The sequence below is a fragment of the Fistularia commersonii genome, chromosome 23, assembly GCF_037954325.1.
Source record: "Fistularia commersonii isolate RoL2024-O1a breed Wild chromosome 23, RoL_Fcom_v1.0, whole genome shotgun sequence".
Classification (NCBI taxonomy): Eukaryota; Metazoa; Chordata; class Actinopteri; order Syngnathiformes; family Fistulariidae; genus Fistularia; species Fistularia commersonii.
Genome location: NC_141306.1, coordinates 13,045,446 through 13,065,326, shown reverse-complemented (window position 1 = coordinate 13,065,326; position 19,881 = coordinate 13,045,446). Strand labels below are relative to the sequence as shown.

Below are 19,881 nucleotides of genomic sequence, written 5' to 3'. Positions count from 1 at the left end.
ATAACATTAAATATGAAAATATTTTGGTCACGCGCCAGTAAAAGGATGACAGCATGCAGAGAGAGGATGGCATTTTTGGTTTGCTGCCGGTGGATAATTCAAGTTCTCCTTTTTTTTTTTTTTTTTCATAGATGCAAGAAGGACTCAAATAGACATTGAGTATTTTTCTTAAAAGTAACCTTCAACCCAATACCTTCAAAATGTTTTGTTGCATGCAGAAAGAAAATTTATTTTTTCTGTCCACAACTTTATATATGCATAGCATAAAGGCTGAAAACTAAGGTTGTATGCCATATCAATTTTATTTAAATTTCAAAAGGGTCGTGTGGCTCCGGGTGTGTTCTTTACCTTCTTTAACGGGTCCAAATGGCTTTTTGGGTGGTAAAGGTTTTCAACTTGCTGTTTCATACCCAGTCCCGTGTCTTCATGTGGGTTACACCAGTGACATGCAGGGAGTTTCATGGCAGGTGAGGCACTGACGTCATCACTTTCAGATTTACAAACATATACATACACATATGCATACACATATGCATATACATATACATACACATATGCATACATATACATATGCATACATATACATATACATACACATATGCATATACATACACATACACATACACATATACATATGCATACACATATGCATACATATACATATGCATATACATACACATATGCATATACATATACATACACATATGCATATACATATACATATACATACACATACACATACACATATACATATACATATGCATACATATACATATACATACACATACACATGTACATACACATATACGTATACATATGCATACATATACATATACATATACATATACAAACTGTAGCACAGAAAAAAGCACAAGTAAAAAGAGCATTATTATCTCTTCCCTTTACTTATAAATGAAGTCCATGTGCCGCTCCTTCTGAAGCATCGATAACTTGCTTGTAGAGGTCTTCCGTTTCTTCGTCAGTTTTTTAAAGGTCTCTCTGTCTCAACAGTGTGTGTTTTGAGTCTTTTTCGGTGCCGAGAATGGTCGGAATAGCCGAAACGGTGACCACCAGTCAGAGCAACTCTGTCGCCTCAGGAACAGTTTGGATGAGATCCTTCTGGGCCAAAAAGTTGAGAAGCTGCCCAGGAGATTTATATTCATCCCTCAACGTTTGTGAGCTATACAGTCCAATGAGATCGGGACAAATATGGCCGGATGGCTGCACTTGACTTGCTAACTTGCTACTGTAGCTTTCTATTGCTAATTCTATTATTCTATAGCCGAGTAGTAAGAAGGATGATCGGCGGCGCCCCTACCATGAGGCACCGTCACTGCGTGCCTCACTTAATGTCTCCTCGCAGTCGTTTTATGATTATAAGAAACACGTTACAGTTGTTGACAAAAAACATTAGACACATTAGCTAAACTACGGAAATTTAGTTCATACATTGAAAGTGTTTTTTGAATAGTGACATCCACAGAGACAGCAATAGGGTCTCAGTGCATAGCATGCTAGCACAGCTAGCAGAATCATTGCGCAATCCATAGTGGATTCTTCATATTTGAACGGTAAATGTTAATTTTTGTTGCGATTTTGAAAAAAAATTAACAAAAAAATTGTGAAGCTACGTGGAAAATAACTTTATAGTACAAATCACAGAATAAATATAACCATTTAATTCATTTTTTTCATTTCCCATTTTTTCTTTCCATGATGACAGGTGAGGCCCGGCCTCCCCTGCCTCTTCTGACTGCACGTCACTGGGTTACATACCTGTTTTTGTTCATACATGACCTTCCCAGGCTGATCTCAGGCATCTCCAGTCGTCCCTGGATATATCGCAGTTCACCATTTGATTTTTATGTCATACCAGGGAAATGTGGTATAAATATAATTGTATATCATTACTTCAATTATTTTCACGGCAAACTAAGCAGCTTTAGAATATATAGAAATAATAAAATAAAAATAAGGTCGCTTCTTCGTGGACTTTTGTTTAGCACGACTGATTTAGGAATGTAACCCCCACAGTAAACAGGGAATACCAGTGATGTATCTTCCTTGCTAGTTTATGTAGCTCGAAGGAACATCGTTGTGTTTCTCTCGCCACCCAAGTTGTGTAGCGTATTGCTAGTCTAGCCTAGCGCTAATTGTGCTAGGAGAGGTTTCAAGCCTATTCCCAGGGCGTCCGACTCCTGGATGGAGATCCGGAGACGGTTCCGCAGAAGAACAGCTTTGTTTTTGTCGCTAACTCCCCTGTTTCCTGCTTGCTTCGACCATCTTAACTAGCATTAGTTTAGTGGCCAAACGTTCATCTCCAGGTGTCCCATCCCATGGATCCAAGGGTGATGTGATCTCTCAGGTTTAAAATAGAAACAACGGCTCACTTCCCACCGGCCGCCCATGTAGCCCCCAAAAAGATGAACAAAAAAAAACTTCTCTGAAGATTTGTTTTACCACTTCTGTTCATCATCGCTGTCGCCCGCGGCAAAGCTTTGTTGCAGGGAGCGCGGCGCCGCGGCAACAACAAAAGAGCTGAGGCGGAGTGTGGAGAAAGGTCCAGACGTGTGTGGCTGCAGCTTGAAAAGTTCAAGTACCACTTTTTATTGTTTTTTTTTTTTTTTTTTGTTTTTCTGTTAAGAAGATTATTTTTAAATGAACAAATGGCTGGTGAGCGGCAAGTGGAGCGCGCTAAGCGCGGCTGGAAGCTGTCTCTGTGCTGTCGAGATAAATAAATAATAACAGGAATGTCGCGAGAAAGGAGTAACATGGAGAGAGAGCGGCCTCAGACGGAGGAGGAAGGTGGACAACCTTCATGAGATGATTGAACCCGAGACATCTCAAAGAGCTCAAAAGCCACAGAGACAAAAACCAGACGAATTCCCCCATGCATTATCTCTACCTGTTATCCTGCAGTCGGAGTCGATCCCAGCTGTGATCGTGTGAGAAGTGGGGTTCACCCTGGACCAATCACAGGGCCCACATATAGAGACTCACCGAACCCCGGCTTACGATATTAATCGCGAACAAATCGGTTTATGAACAGAGTTTTCCATCTAATTTTGAATGCGGCTGCGAACCGGTCTCGGTGTATGAACACACTCACTGACACACTCACGGTCTTTCTGTATTGTGGCGTTGTAGCGTAGCTGCATTCGTGCGTGCTACTTTGCGTTGTTTACATCAGTCATTGTTGTGTTCTCATGTTATAATGCTTTTTGTGCTTTTTTGTATTAAGTTAGTCTCATTACAGCGCCCAAAACTGATAAAAGTGCTAGTGCTAGTGGTGTTAAGAAGAAGTATTACAGTCGATTAAAGTCATTATTGTTAGTTTGGATTGATGAAAGACAGCTAGCTGGAGATAGCGTTAGTGTTAGCGAGGGTCTCATATGTGAAAAAGCTTTACTTTTGGTGATTTAGTGAAGGAAATGCTGAGTACAAGTGCTGGCAAGCAGAGAAGGAACAGTAAAAACACAGCAAAATTTAAGGTTATCTTGAATTCCTTTCTGTATTTTTGTCTCAGAAGAAGGCGGCATGTTTTTGGGGGCTGGAGAACAGATCAATGGGGTTTACATGAATTTCAATGGGAAATATTGATTTGTGAACATTTGGGTTTGGGAACGGAGTGAAGGAGCAACGTCTCCAATCTCCTGCACGGTTTTGGACTGCGGGAGGAACCCGGAGAACCTGGTGGAAACCCCATGCAGACACGGGGAGAGCATACAAGTCCCTATGGCACAGGTGATGCCAAATGTAATAACTGATTTACTGACACAAGTGATGCGATAAAGGAGGGTAAAATTGTCGATTCAAACCATTACTTTGAATGGAGCGGTTTAATAAGTACATGAATGTTTATCCACTAAGATGCATCCGGAGAGACGTTTTCGCAAGCCGATGGTCGAGAAGCTGCATGTCTGGTCCCCTTCCTAACGTCAGCCACCTTCACTCTGAAGCTTTCCCTTTCGTTCCCTGTTTTTCGCGTGAGGAGCAGAGAAGCAGTTGAACTGTCAAAACAATTTGTGCAGAAAGCGCTGGAGGTAGGATTGTGTTTATATGTGAGACGCAGCCCGAGAATGTTGTTTTATTTCCTGTGAAACACAAGCTGTTATTCCAAAGCTTTGAGCCAGATTTGCAATGTCAGGTGGCTAAGTGAGCCCTGTGTGTGTGTGTGTGTGTGTGTGTGTCAGAACTAGAGGCTGATGTCTGGAGATAATGGTTACAACATGACCTCTGGAGCTTTTTCATCTGAACAAAGTTTTCAACATTTTTTTCTTCCTCCTTTGTTTTTAAACTGTTTATTGATCGGCAAAGACGGGGCAGTAAACAAAACCTTCCTGAGAGAGGCGATAGAGAGCATAAGCCGCTGTCATTGGTCGAGAGGGTAGTTCACCCCGGATCGGCCAATCACAGGGCCGCAACCCGTGACATACAAGCGGTCATCCTCATTTCCGTGTGGAGCCGCTAATGTGGCGAATAAATATAAGCACTGAAAGACCTACAAAGTGTCACATTAGAAAACACCGTTTGTCGGCGTGAGACAAAAACACAAGTCCAGATATTCTTTTTATTTTCTATTTTTTTTTTTCTGTTCTCCCGGCGGGTCAGAGATGAAAGCACAGGCTGGAGTCATTAAGTCGACCCCGGAGTGATCGAAGGCATCGCCTCCTCTGCACGCCAAACCCGCCGCCTTTGTCCGCCGCTCACTTATCAGCCGGCAAAGGCATTCATCCTCCCCTCACTCATTCATCCCTCACATCACACACGGCTGTTTCCAATTGGCCCACAGACATTCCTCGGATGCCAGGGCATCATTGTTTTCATGCAGCATGTGTGTGTGTGTGTGTGTGTGTGCGCTGATCCTCTCCCTCATGCCCTTATGTCGAGTGTGAGAGGGAGACGGGAGCGCCGGAGGAGATAAAGGTGCAAGAATAAAATGTGTCGGGGGGGTGGAGGTTGTTGCCGGTATCTGAAGTTCTGCACCTTCTGACGCCGCAGACGCAAAACTCCGACCCGAAACTCCGTCTTCTATCGTTCCCCGCCAGTCGCTCTCGCCAAGTCGTAGCTGCATGAAAAGGGCGAGCGGCGCTAAGCTACTTAGCCTCTCAGGACCCAGGCCTCACCCTGTCATGCATTTTTAATTCCCCTATACTATTTTTAGGATAAGGAGGACTTCAACAAGAACATTGTGTCAAAAAGAATAAGTTTATTTAACTGCGAATTGTGTGTGTGTGTGTGTGTGTGCATCTAAATATCAGTGTTTTCATGAATGCAAGGTCCGGGCGCAGGATTTTGTTGTTTAAACTTGTAGTTTCCACCCGCTCTGTGATGTTTGTAGTCCAGCCATCTCATATTGGTGTTGTTCCCACTTCCACCAATAGGGGGCGCCAGATGACACGCTTATCGCAGGGTTAGCGTAGCAATTGAATGTCCTCTGCTTGACCCCATTTCCTGCTCCTTTCCTGATAATCAGATGCGACAGTTGCCATGGAAACGGTTACGTCCTCATACGTGAACTCGGGGCCCATCGGATTATGGGATGTGGAGGTGTTAACCTGGACTACACAGACGGAAGACCGATACCAGCATTGGACAGGAAGTCAAAAAAAAAAAAAAGAAAAAACACACACACCGGAGGTTCTGCTCAGCCCTGCCGTGGAACATCTCCTCACCTTCTGAGGAGATCCATGTCTGGAAGTTCTTGGTCCAGTTCCCTCAAATAGCAGTTTCCCCTGCTACTGTCCAATAATTTGTACGACCCGAAAGGAGGAGTGAAGGTTCCCTCAGAAGATAAGACAGACTGAGGAGAACATCTACGGTGTGATCATAGGAAGATACACAAGGAGCTGAAGCACACCACACACACACACACACACACACACTCAACAGGGAGGCGAACACAACCAAATAGTAAATACTGCAGCCTAGCAACTGAACTACATTGCCAGTGTGTGTGTTTGTGTGTGTGTTGGGGGGCGGGGTAGCCTCTTTAGCGCCAGGGTTTGGAACAGCGAAAGACAAAGGGCAAAAGAAGAGGAGCACACACACACACACACACACACACACACACACACACACACACACATCCGCTCATCTTTGCTCAGAACTTCAGACATTGTTTTCAAAGAAACAGTTTGATCTAGTGTGAACCAGTTGCTGTGGAGATACACGTTGGTCTTAGGAGGACCTGCAGATCTTTAGACATTCTCACTGCAGGAACCTTCTGCATATCCATGAACCTTCTCAGTACAAGGTCTTTTCTTGGTGCAGTGGGACGGCAGAGGAACCGGGGAACATGGACTTCAGCTCCTAGAACCATCTCAGTTCCACCTCCCAGGCAGGGTTTGTTTACGTTTTCATAGGAACTCATAGGTGCTTCCTGATTGGTGGAACACACAAGCCATACCAGATAGCATAGCACTATTTTTTAAACCTATCCTAATCACTAGTCCCATGTTTTCTTGGGACATTATGGACAGAAGCAGAGACTAGAAGGTCTTCTGGCCTGCTACACCTCAGAGGGTCCTCCAGCGTTTACATTTGGACCAGAATAAGTGTTAGCTAACGGCTAACAGGGAGAAGATAAAAACACTCCATGTTGTTTGGTCATCTTCTTCTTCTTCATCTTCTTCGCTGGTTTCTTTTCGGAGCTTGAGGTGCACGTCACAGATGCTTGTGTCATCCTACCGTGATCCCTCACTGCCTGTTGGAAGGCACAACTAGGTTCTCCTAGAAGAGGCTACTTCCTGGAACCAAACTCACAGCACGAAGGTCGGCGTGATTCCGACGCTTGAGTTTCCTCCAAAACATACAGCAGCTTAACCTTAAATGCTCCAGTGGGAAAGGAGAGCTTGTTCACCTCCTCCATCCTTCTCCATCCAAAGTGTCTTCACACCCGAAACCAGAAGCCCCCCTGCTGGTTTAAAATCGAAACAGAATCCTTTAACACCTGAGGAGAGTTCAAATATCACAGGTTTCAGGATCTTCTGATGTGGCCTCACTTGATTAGGATTTATGAGCCCAGCAGACGCTCTTATTTCCATTTAAAAGTAGCTGTGTGTGTGTGTGTGTGTGGACTAATCCAGGTGCGTGTTTCATGATAACAAAGCGCATCAACAGAACCGCACTAGATGTTTAGCAATTCAAACCAGCCTATGATAGTCCATGAAAGTCCTCTGATTCACATTTATTCATGAGCGGCTTCCTCCTTTTATTATGCATGACCCTCCATCCCTCCATCCCTCTCTACAGGTGCACAAACTATTTCTTTTTCTTCTTTCCACTGATCTGCTGCCATCCAGAAGGATGCACGTTCTTCTGAGCTATCGGGGTTCTTCGGTCACGGTCGGCTCTCGACCGGGGATTTAGCAGGAAGTCACCCGGAATCTATCAAAACCCCCGCGAGATGATTTGTTGATCAGTCGAAAAGAAAAAAAAAAACAAAAACAGATAAAACCTGAAAAAGATGAAAAAGGAAATGAGTCAACAGGTTCTGCACACACACACACACACACACACACACACACACTAGTGTTGGGAACGTGACTCCCAAACGGCTCTTCAGATTTTTTTGTTGCTTTAATCGATATATTACCAATAATAATGTAACATTATGCACAAAATGAGTTAATAATTAATAAAAAATGTATTATACTATTATATTATAATAGCTTTCATTTTTTCGCTCTACAGTGAACTTTTGACTAATTTAAACTTAATTTTTTTATACAAACCAACTTTAAAGTCAAGCAACACAGAATCCCTGAAAACACAAAACACAACAAAATGTAAATTAAAGATATTTACTTTCCAGCACAACAAATAAACTATGAAATACACAAATAAACTTTCGGGTTTTCATACGTAACAAATTTAAAGTGAAACACAGGATCCCTGAAAAACACTTGAAATATTAATTAAATTATTTACAGATCTACAAAAAATAAATTATAAAATACAAAACAATTTTAGCTTTTTATACACTCAACAGATTTAAAGTGAAATACAGGTTCCCTGAAAAACAAACGAAATATAAATTACAATAATAACAGATCTACAAAAAATAAATCATAAAATACAAAACAATTTTAGCTTTTTATACGTTCAACAAATTTAAAGTCAAACAACAACACAGAATCCCTGAAAAAAATGCAAAACAACAAAAGAAAATAATTCAAAATTAAAAATAAATTAAAAATATTAACTCTTCAGTGCTTTAAATAAACAATGAAATACAAAAACTTTTAACTATTTACCCATCAACTTTTAACTAATTCAGACTGAAACAACGCAGAGCTCCTGAAAAACACGCAAAAAATTAAAATGTGTAAAAAACGGTTCCTCAGATTTTTTTGTTGCTTTTTAATCGACATATTACCAATAATAATGAACCATTATGCACAAAATGAGTTAATAATTAAAAAAAAAAAACAGTTTATACTATTATATTAAAATAGCCTTTATTTTTTTGCTCTACAGTGAACTTTTGACTAATTTAAACTTTTAACATTTTTATATGAAGCACCTTTGAAGTCAAGCAACACAGAATCCCTGAAAACACAAAACACAACAAAATGTAAATTGAAAATATTTACTTTTCAGTGCAGCAACAAATGAACCATGAAATACAAGAATAAACTTTTGGGTTTTTATACGTCACAAATTTAAAATGAAACACAGGATCCCTGAAAAAAACAGACGAAATAAAAATGAAAATATTCACAGATCTACAAAAAATAAATTATAAAATACATAATAATTTTAGCTTTTTATACACTCAACAAATTTAAAGTGAAATACAGGTTCCCTGAAAAACAAACGAAATATAAATTACAATAATAACAGATCTACAAAAAATAAATTATAAAATACAGAACAATTTTAGCTTTTTATACGCTCGAACCTGAAAAATAAACGAAATATAAATTACAATAATAACAGATCTACAAAAAATTAATTATAAAATACAGAACAATTTTAGCTTTTTATACACTCAACAAATTTAAAGTGAAATACAGGTTCCCTGAAAAACAAACGAAATATAAATTACAATAATAACAGATCTACAAAAAATAAATTAAAAATACATAATAATTTTAGCTTTTTATACACTCAACAAATTTAAAGTGAAATACAGGTTCCCTGAAAAACAAACGAAATATAAATTACAATAATAACAGATCTACAAAAAATAAATTATAAAATACAGAACAATTTTAGCTTTTTATACGCTCGAACCTGAAAAATAAACGAAATATAAATTACAATAATAACAGATCTACAAAAAATAAATTATAAAATACAGAACAATTTTAGCTTTTTATACACTCAACAAATTTAAAGTGAAATACAGGTTCCCTGAAAAACAAACGAAATATAAATTACAATAATAACAGATCTACAAAAAATAAATTATAAAATACAGAACAATTTTAGCTTTTTATACACTCAACAAATTTAAAGTGAAATACAGGTTCCCTGAAAAACAAACGAAATATAAATTACAATAATAACAGATCTACAAAAAATAAATTATAAAATACAAAACAATTTGAGCTTTTTATACACTCGACAAATTTAAAGTGAAATACAGGGTCCCTGAAAAACGAACGAAATATGAATTAAAATATTTACAGATCTACAAAAAGAGCCGGCTCATAGAGCCGTTACATTCACGAACAACACACACACACACACACACACACAGGGGTCAGCTCCCCCTGATGAGTCCAATCTTCATCTCAAAACCGCCCTTGACTTTTCCCGGACTCAGTGACAAACTCCTCTGTCAGCCATTTCCAACCCAATGGAAAGACAGATGGAGGGATGGAAGGATGGAAGGATGGAAGGATGGAAGGATGGAGGGATGGAAGGATGGAAGGATGGAGGGATCCGCGGATTAATTAAATTAACGGAGAGATAAAAGAAGAGAGACACCGACGTTCTCACCCACATCACAACTCCGTCTCCTTCTTCTGCTTCTTAATAAGGTGGCTCTATCGATTCTGGCCGACTTTACAAGGCCCACGGCGGCACACACCTCGCGATGCTTGTGTGTGTGTGTGTCTTCCCTGACAATCAATATATATGTGTGTGTGTGTGTGTGTGTGTGTGTGGCTCTAACGTTGACTGAAGCTCTCAGATGAGGTGGCCCATTGATCAAAATGGCCCCAATTAGTCTCAGTGATTAATCGAGAGCGATTGGACGTCGTCCCCGGCACATCCACGCCGCCGCTATTGACAGGACAATTAGTTGCCATGGTGACCGTTTAAACACAGCTGACTGTGCGCGACAGCTAAACGACCCCGTGCCTCTCTATCTTGTGTGTTATTGTTTGTGTTGCTCTGTGTGTGCGTGTGTGTGTGTGTGTGTGTGTGTGCACGAACGTGGCGGCCATGTTATTTTTTTATTTCATTTTATTTTTTATAACCATGAATTCATGCCCGCCATCCCATCATGTAGGTAGAGCTTCTTCATCCAGCCATGAAGAAGGAAGATGAACATCTCTCTGTCTTCTGGATCCATTCTGAACCGACCCTCTGATGTTCTGACCTTCTCCTCCATCGCTGTTTTCTTTTCTCTCCACAAACTCATTATTTCCTCTACGGACGTTTTTTTTTTTTTTTTTTTTTTTTTCTTCGGTTTGCCCGGTGATTGTCGATCTTGTTAGCCGGCCAATCACAGCTCCCGGTTAGAGGGCGTGCACGCTGTGTCTTGGTGCATGTGTGTGTGCTGTGTGTCCATGGGGTTCCTCAGTCCAGAGGTCCATTGGAAACTATATTTTAGGGAGGTCAAAATCAAATACACAGTGGGCCAAGTTCTAAAAATCAGTACAAGTCGAGGGCAAGAGTGTTGAAATGTTTATTGAAAAACTTATAGAAAAAGTATGTAACTTTATAAAGTTATTGCACATTTTGACCCTGAAGCTAACGGGGCTTTTAAATTATTGCTTATTAAAACAACAAAGATTAAATTTAAAAATCAGTGGCAACAATTTCTCACGGCTCCATCTGCAGCATTTCCAGCGTACTTTCTAATGAAAACATTTTTCCACAGCCAAAAAAAGCTGTTTTTTTTTCTTTAAAGAAAAATCCAACATGCCTTGTGGTAGCTCAGCTTCCTTCTCTCTGATACCAGTCTAAGCTAGAACCGTGAACTGACAAAGCCGATATGTTCTTGCCTATAAGCAACAACATTAAATACAAGAAAAATCTGTCACATTTATTTTTTATTGCTCGATAACCTGGAGAAACCTGGAGAAGCGTCTAATTTTTTTTCCTAATTATAAGACAACACATTCCCATGCATACCTGCGCATTTGGCCCCTCTTTTCTGGTCGGGTGTCACGTCACGGTTCTTCCTTTAGTGCACAAACGTGCAAAATACTAACTCTGCTTTTATTTTGTTGGCTTCAGAGAGACATACAAGTGTTGCTCCAGGTACGTCCAGAAACAAGAAAGGGGTTGCTAATGCGAAAGTTGGGGCATTGGCATGAGAATGGGCTGCGAAAAGCAGCTTTTCCTGCGCATTTCCTGGGGCATCTTTTCCCCGATCTTGCCCACTAGTCCAATTTTTTGACCGCACATCGCGGGCGCTCCATCTGGTGCCGGTGCCAAAAGTTTATCCCGTGGCAGGCCAATTTCATTTACGCATACCGCTTCAAAGATGAACGTTCCCACAGTTGTGCCATTAATTGATCTTGACCCCAAAAAGTCTGTAACGCGCCGATCCGAGTCCACTAAACGGATACAAAATCGAAAGCTGCGCAGTATCAGAAACGTCCGTGGTCTCTTGCGAACATTTACTCTGAAAACAGGGAGTTTCAAGATAGGTGCGCGAAAATCCAAGCTCACGTTTGCCGGCCCATCGATTGAGGCACCACAGCAATCATAGTGTATTGTGGGACTTGTAGTATTAATGGTGCTTGCAACATATCGCCAGCCCTGCTCTGATGGTAATTAAATATTATCCTGTGGCCCACGGGCTTTGAGTTGGAACTAATGTGCCTTACATTGTCCAGAGGTGTGATCACCCATCTGCAGAAAAAGCGCTTTTTCATAATGAATAAAAGAATGAATGCGGTGGAGATATAAACGTCTTTTTTTTTTTGGACCTCCACCGACCTCCCCTATCTGGGAGAGACTCAAACATCCGGGTGTCTTAAACATCTCGAAGAACCTCCAAGACGGAGGGATAAAACCTACCTTTTGTCAGCGAACAACACATCATCGGGAGCGTCTCCGGCCGGGATTACATATTCTGCTGCTGTCCTCGCTAACGAGGTGGAAAGTCTGCAATTAAATAAAAAGAGACGGGGGGGGGGGACGATATATTGCGAGTTGTGGAGATAACAATGGAGGAGGAAGAGGAGTGGTGGATGAGTTAGCGCTCGGTTAGCTGGGAAGAAAAGGCCTTAATCTCAGAGGAGGCCTAAGTTGGCATAACATTGCATTTTCCGGACAACCCTCTTTTTATTCTCCTTCAGTCCCTCTTCATCCTCCGTGTCCCCCCCCCCCTCCTTTTTTCCATTTTTAGAGGTTCGGCTTCTCTTTCGGAGAGCTGACGGGTAGAGGAGCCACCAGGGGGCCGCGAAGGGGCCACCAGGGGCAAGAAGGTCCCTGGTTGGTTTCCATGGAGTCTCCATGTTCTCTACATGGAGTTCCTCCGGTTCTTCTTCCCATTAAACCCTACATCGTCCAGATGTGTGAATGAGAGGGTGAATGGTTGCGTGTCTCAACATGGGATCTTGTGATTGGTCCAGGGTGAACCCCAGCTGCCCAATCACAGTTTCGGATAAGCTCCGGACCCCTTCTCGACCCCGACTGCGTGGATGATGGATGAATGAGTCATTTTGAATTGTTGATGTATATACGAATGCAAAACTTCCTATCTGCAAATTTTTCAGTTTGGGGTTTTTTGCATTGAATGGTGAGAAATGGGACGGCTCCACATTTTCAGTCTATCTGCAAAATAATCCCGCCCTTTCTTTTGACATAAATGTCACATGACAAAACTCCTATGTGCACAATGAAGCAGAAAAAAATAGGAAAAAAACACTTATCTGCATTGTCAGTGATAAAAATACCCCCTATGTATTTTCAAATTATAACATAGAAATATAGTCTGTGAACGATAGAATATTCTTGAATATCTTTAACAAAGACCATACTATAATCAAATGAAACGTCTTTTTCATTTCCTGAAAAAAGTTTTTTTTTTCAGATAGGAGGTTTTGCATTCCAGCCATCGATATAGTGAGCAGCGCGCAATCGGACTAAAAACAGCATGCATTTATAAATGACCGCCTGATTATTTTTCCTGAAAATGCCTCTTTTCCCCACGCGATCTCGTCTTTTTATTACGTCTTTAAAAAACATCTGCCGGGACTTTCCAGTCTATAATTACTGAATGAAGATGGCCGTCAGCGAATGCTCAGATGTTTCCTCTGCCGGGGAAACCACAGGTGTTTCAGACATCTTCAGAGAAAGTCCTCCTTTGAGTTTGCGATGGATGTTATTCCGTCCTGGTCCGAAGGATGTTCTTCGCCCAGCGAGTTCCTCACAGCTCTTTTTCTCCCTGCAGTCCCGCCCCGGGAGCCGTCGGTCACCTGCCGGTCCAACACCTACCCGAAGGGTTTCTACTGCAGCTGGCACCAGCTTCACCCCACCTTCATCCCCACCACCTTCGAGGTCGACGTGCAGTGAGTGAAGTCTTTGATCTCTCTTTGATCTCTTCTTCCTTCTTTGATCTTTGCTTTATTTGGCGCTTTGATTCTCATTTTCCGTCCGCTTCCGTTTGTTTGTCCGGAGCTTCTCGGCTTCTCGCTTTGGTTTAGTTTGGTTTTCTTTGGTTTCTGGTTGAGTTTGCTTTAGTTTGTCTTTTGTTTTCGCTCTCATGCGGAGTGTTTTCCATCCGGCCGGAGGTTCTACCACCATCACACGTCCAGCGAGGAACCATCTGAGACCCAGGATGGAAACGTCCCTGGTTTCTTTCTTTCTTTCTTTCTTTCTTTCTTTCTTTCTGTCTTTCGATCCATCATCAACATCCAATCATCTACCTGTCTATCATCCATCCATCCATCTTTATATATATCTATACAGTCAATATCCACCTATCTATCTATCTATCTATCTATCTATCTATCTATCTATCTATCTATCTATCTATCTATCTATCTATCTATCTATCTATCTATCTATCTATCTATCTATCTATCTATCTATCTATCTATCTATCTATCTATCTATCTATCTATCCAGAAAGCTCGCAAGCTAGCAAGTTAGCAAGCTAGCAGAATATCTATCTATCTATCTATCTATCTATCTATCTATCTATCTATCTATCTATCTATCTATCTATCTATCTATCCAGAAAGCTTGCAAGCTAGCAAGTTAGCAAGCTAGCAGAATATCTATCTATCTATCTATCTATCTATCTATCTATCTATCTATCTATCTATCTATCTATCTATCTATCTATCTATCTATCTATCTATCTATCTATCTATCTATCTATCTATCTATCTATCTATCTATCTATCTATCTATCTATCTATCTATCTATCTATCTATCTATCTATCTATCTATCTATCTATCTATCTATCTATCTATCTATCTATTTCCTTCTCTTCCAATAAGATAAGAATCTTAGCGGTGTGTGTGTGTGTTGACCAGCAGGGGTCACCACTGATCCCCAGATACCACGCCCTGCTGTCACCGCCTCCATGAAGATAGTCAGGTGTTTTTGGCTTTGAATGATGAAGAGCAGCTTGGAGGAAGGGATGAGGTGGAGGGGAGGAAGAAGGGAGGAGGAGGATGGAGAGACAAGTGGAGGGATATTGGGAGGGTCATGTGATCAGTCCCATCCAGGCGAGTTATTTGTTTGTGCAGCGACCAGGGCGCCAATTATCTGCTGCAGGATGGAGGGGAAGGTTTCACACTCACGTCACCCACCCACACACACACACACACACACACACGGATGTGTGTGAGTGTGTGTGTGTCAGTTAAAGAATAAAAGTTGGTGTGTGGAAGTTGTTACAATTATAGAGGAAGGTTGTTAAATCTCACCTTCCTGTTGCAATTAATGTACTCCAGACGCTAAACAGGAAGTATATATGTGTGTGTGTGTGTGTTGAAACTTTTGTGACCGCTCATGTTTCTTTCTTTTTTTTTTTTTTTAATTCATTATTTTCTTCATCATTATCTTCTTCTTGATTATCTTCTTATTATCTTTTTCAATTCAAATTAATATAAATAAAAAAAACAAATAAATAAAGCTTATCGTTAGCTAACCATGCATGCTAACCGTGCGTGAAAAAATGCTTTGAATTTTTTTTTTTTCTCTTTTAGCCTTTTTTATCATTTTAACATTAAACGAAAGGGACGTGTGCTTTCTTCCCATCCCTTCTATCCTTCCTGATGTTTTCTTCACTTTGTTCCTGGTGGTTGTCAGAAGACTCCAGACTGATCCAGACTTGTTCTCCCCTTGCAGACACAACCAGCGCTCCCTGGAGGTCCACAAGGACCCATCTCACAAGAACCGCTGCCACGTGCACTTCCCCGAGGTGTTCTCCACCTACCCCTACAAGGTCAACGTGACGGCCATCAACGCCTTGGGCAACGCCTCCGCCACCATCTCCTTCGAGGAGTCCAACATAGGTAAGCTCTCCATGCTCCTCCCGCCGGATCCCGCAAAGTCTGAAAGTTGCTTCCACTTCTGTATAACGCACAAGCTCATTGGGCGAGGGTTCACCTCGGACCAATCACAGAGCCGCATATACAGACGTCCAACCATTCGCCTTCTCATTGGGAACATGGGACACGGAGCTAAAGGGTTAAATACAGGTCACCTTTTTCCCCGGAGAAAAGAAAAGAAACAAACCGCCGCGCAATTTAATACCAAACTGTGAAGAGAGAGCCTTCATGGTCATGTGGTCCGGCTTTGGGCGAGCCATCGTCCAATTAGGCGGCAGAGCTCTACATAATAACGGCGAGGGTCTTGAGAAGAATTCTTCCCGGGGATGGCGGAGCGGTCAAGAGGAGAAATTCATTTTAGAGCGGGGATGAAGAGCACTTTGAAAGATAAGGGGGGGGCCGTCCCGTCGTTTGTGTGTGTGCGTGTGTGTGTGTGTGACGTGGCAACACACACACCGACACCACCGGCCGCATGGAATGTGTCGCTTGAGAGGACTGTGTATTGAAAAAGTGTGTGTGTGTGTGTGTGTGTGTGTTACCCAAATGATGCAGTGACATGCCCCGCCAAGCCCCGGACACAGGACTCATGAAAATGCTAATGCTAGCCGGATTAGCGCGCCGGCTGAGGATACTTTGCTCAACTAGAGGTGACGGCATGCCACGCCCCGGTGCTTCCTCTTCCTCTATAAGCTTTTTTTTTTTTCCCTTCTCATTCCCACACGCCCTTCTCGTGACTTTGTGCTTCATTCGCTCCTTTGTTTTCTGTAGTGATTAAATTAAATAATCATTAAAGTTTTACCAATAATCTATTATGTATGGTTGGAGTCCCAGGGGGGTTCTTACTGTGTGGAGCCTCCATGTTCTGCCCCTGCTCTGCGTTGGGTTCCTCCGGGTTCCTCCCACCGACCATTTATCAATCCACCCCTCAATAACTGTTTTATGGCTATAAAAACCACCTTATGATGCAGATAGTTAGCAGGCTGAAAGTGATGAACAAGTCCTTTTCCACCTGCTAGTTCTGGATTTGCCAGATGTCCAGCTTTTCTTGAAAAGTCCATCTTACAAATGGTTTTAACAATAAATCTGCAACCACATCAATTTCCTCTCTTCCTTCAGCCATCATGGGTTGACAAATTAGCTGTTACATCAACACAACAATATTTATGTTTGTGCAGCTCGCTACAGATGCAGCCCGCTAGCTCTGGCTAGGACGTCCTCCGACTATCCAGTCAAAGGGTGTGTGACAAACTGACGTTAGTGTTAGGCCTTCTAGAAGGCCTTGGTGTTTGCAACTCAAAATCTGATTGTTTGAAGCAACAGTTTCATTGACACATTGCTTGCACACCTGTGGATCTCATTCTGCAGACCTTCAGGCAGATTTATTTGACCCTGCCTGGCAACAAATGGTAGCTGAAATGAATAATGAAATGAATAAAAATAATATGAAAATACATGTCTGGAAGCTGCACAACCAAGGAAAAAGCTATGAAATGAAGCAGACAGGCCATGGACAAAAAAGTAAAATCAATCTGATTCAGATTATTTCTAGACCAGAGGACCCACCATTCATATACACTCACACGTGCATACATGTGTAGGGGCAAAAAAGTATTTAGTCGGACATCAATTGTGCAAGTTCTCCCACTTGAAAGATGAGAGGCCTGTCATTTTCAACATAGGCACGCTACAACCATGCGAGACAGATGGAGAAAAAAATCATTCTGATTTTTAAAGAATTTATTTGCAAATTATGGTGGAAAATAAGTATTTCATCAAGAACAAAAGTTCACTGCAATGCTTTGTTATATACCCTTTGTTGACGATGACAGAGGTCAAACATTTTCTGTAAGTCTTCACAAGGTTTTCACACACTGTTGCTGGTATTTTGGCCCATCTCCTCCGTGCAGATCTCCTCCAGAGCAGTGGTGTTTTGGGGCCGTCACTGTGCGACACGGACTTTCAACTCTCTCAAGAGATTGTCTATGGTGTTGAGATCTGGAGACTGGCTAGGCCACTCCAGGACTTTGAAATGCTTCTTACGAAGCCACTCCTTTATTGCCCGGGCGGTATTTTTGAGATCATTGTCATGCTGAAAGACCCAGCCACGTTTCATCTTCAATGCCCTTCCTGATGGAAGGAGGCTTTCACTCAAAAGCTCATCATACATGGCCCTGTTCCTTTACAAGGGTCAGTCGTCCCGGTCCCTTAGCGGAAAAACACCCACAAATCATGATGTTTCCACCGCCGTGCTTCGGATGCAACTCAGCATTCTTTCTCCTCCAAACACGACAAGTTGAGATTCACCAAAAAGTTCTATTTTGGATTCATCTGACCATAGGACATTCTCCCAATCCTCTTCTGGATCATCCAAATGCTCTCTAGCAAACTTCAGACGAGTCTGGACACATGCTAGCTTAAGCAGGGCGACCCGTCTGGCACTGCAGGATTGGAGTCCCTGGCAGAGTAGCGTGCTACTGATGTTAGCCTTTGTTTGTTTGGTCTGGACTCTCTGCAGGTCATTCACCAGCACCCCCTGTGTGGTTCTGGGACTTTTGTTCATAGCTCTTGTGATCACTTTGACCCCACAGGGTGAGATCTTGCGTGAAGCCCCAGATGGAGGGAGATTATCAGTGGTCTTGTACGTCTTCCATTGTCTAATAATTGCTCCCACAGTTGATTTCTTCACAACAAGCTGCTAACCTATTGCAGATCCACGCTTCCCAGCCTAGTGCAGGGCTACGATTTTGTTTCTGGTGTCCTTTGAAAGCTCACTGGTCTTGGCCATAGTGGAGTTTGCGGTGTGACTATTTGAGATCGTGGATAGGTGTCTTTTATACTGATAACCAGGTTAAACAAGTCCCATTAATCAAAGTAACGCGTGGAGGACTAAGGAGCCTCTTAGAAAAGAAGTTATAGGTCTGTGAGACGGAAATCTTGCTTGTTTGTCAATGACCAAATATTTATTTTACCAAGGGATTTACCAATGCATTCATTTTTTTTTTTTCATTCAAAATTCCTACAATGTAATACAATGAATTCTTTCATTCTGCCCCATAGTTGAAGTGTACTTATGATTTAAATGACAGGCCTTGCTTTTTTGCCCCACTGTATTTATAGCAGAAATGTCAGTGGAATCCCAATCCAATCCAGTATTTGAGTCATGAACGTGTTTTCAGGATGTAGATCCGACTTAGAGGGGCTGAAGAACATCAATCCGTTAAAAGACGATTGTCTTTGCCTTTTTCTTCTCGCCTCCTACTTTTCTCATTTCATTTCCCTGCCCCCTTCCACCCCTCCAAAACCCCTCCTCACACCATTCAAAGCGGCGCGTCGCCTTCATCCGTGAATAAAACGAGGCAGTTCCTAAATAAATAAAACAATTTCATGCTTCCCCGGTGCCGTCTGAGCGGCGAGTGGGCGAGGGATGATTGTCGACTGTCCTCACTCATCCGACCAAAGCCGGGAATAAAATGAGACGCGGGAAGGCGGTGGGGGGGGGTCGGCGTGGCGGCTTCAGCTACGAGAGCTCGCCACTCAGCGCTCATCATCTCATCAGCAGCTCGGAGAAAGAGCGTATCGTCCGACCCGGATGCTCATCCGAGCCGCGGATATGGTTTGACCTCCTTCGACGGGGTCCAAAGGATGGTCAGGAAGTCCATATCATGTATTTAACGCCGCCGTCAACGTGAAGCTTTTTGAGATGAGATGAGATGAGAACAACTTTATTGATCCCGAAGGAAGGAAATTGTCGTGCCAGAGTTTCAAGCAAAAACATAACAGTAATAGATAATAGTAGGAAGAAGGGAGAATAAGAAATACAATAAAATATAAGGCTATCAAGTGATAGTTAAAAGTATAAAAGGATCTGGATCTCCACGCCTGGACCATCACAGTGACGTTTGTGGAGCCCATTGGATCTTCATTGGTGCATCGGTAGTGGCTAGCATAGCAATTAGCAGCATCCTCTTGGAGGTAGCAGATCGGGTCCGTGGATCAGATGTTCCAAAATGTTTGTCGTTTTGTTCCCCAAACTTTCCAGATTTATTATGTGAGAACTTCAGAAGAAGACCATCTCCTCCCCAAGTTCTCCGTCTTCCGTTTATTTCACAGTTCTCTGCCATGTACTGCAGTATTTTTCATTAACAAAATGTTATGTTAAAAAAAGAGGGATCCTTGGTTTT

The 19,881-nt window shown here is 42.0% G+C and overlaps 1 protein-coding gene across 1 annotated transcript in view; it reads left to right on the top strand.

Annotated features, from left to right (window-relative positions):
* cntfr (ciliary neurotrophic factor receptor) overlaps positions 1 to 19,881 on the top strand; it is a 230,864-nt gene that overhangs the window by 175,738 nt on the left and 35,245 nt on the right. Inside the window, exons 5-6 of the mRNA XM_086171003.1 lie at positions 13,586 to 13,703; positions 15,498 to 15,664. Of these exons, the coding sequence (XP_086027129.1) occupies positions 13,586 to 13,703; positions 15,498 to 15,664 (285 nt within the window). The remainder of the gene's footprint in view (positions 1 to 13,585; positions 13,704 to 15,497; positions 15,665 to 19,881) is intronic.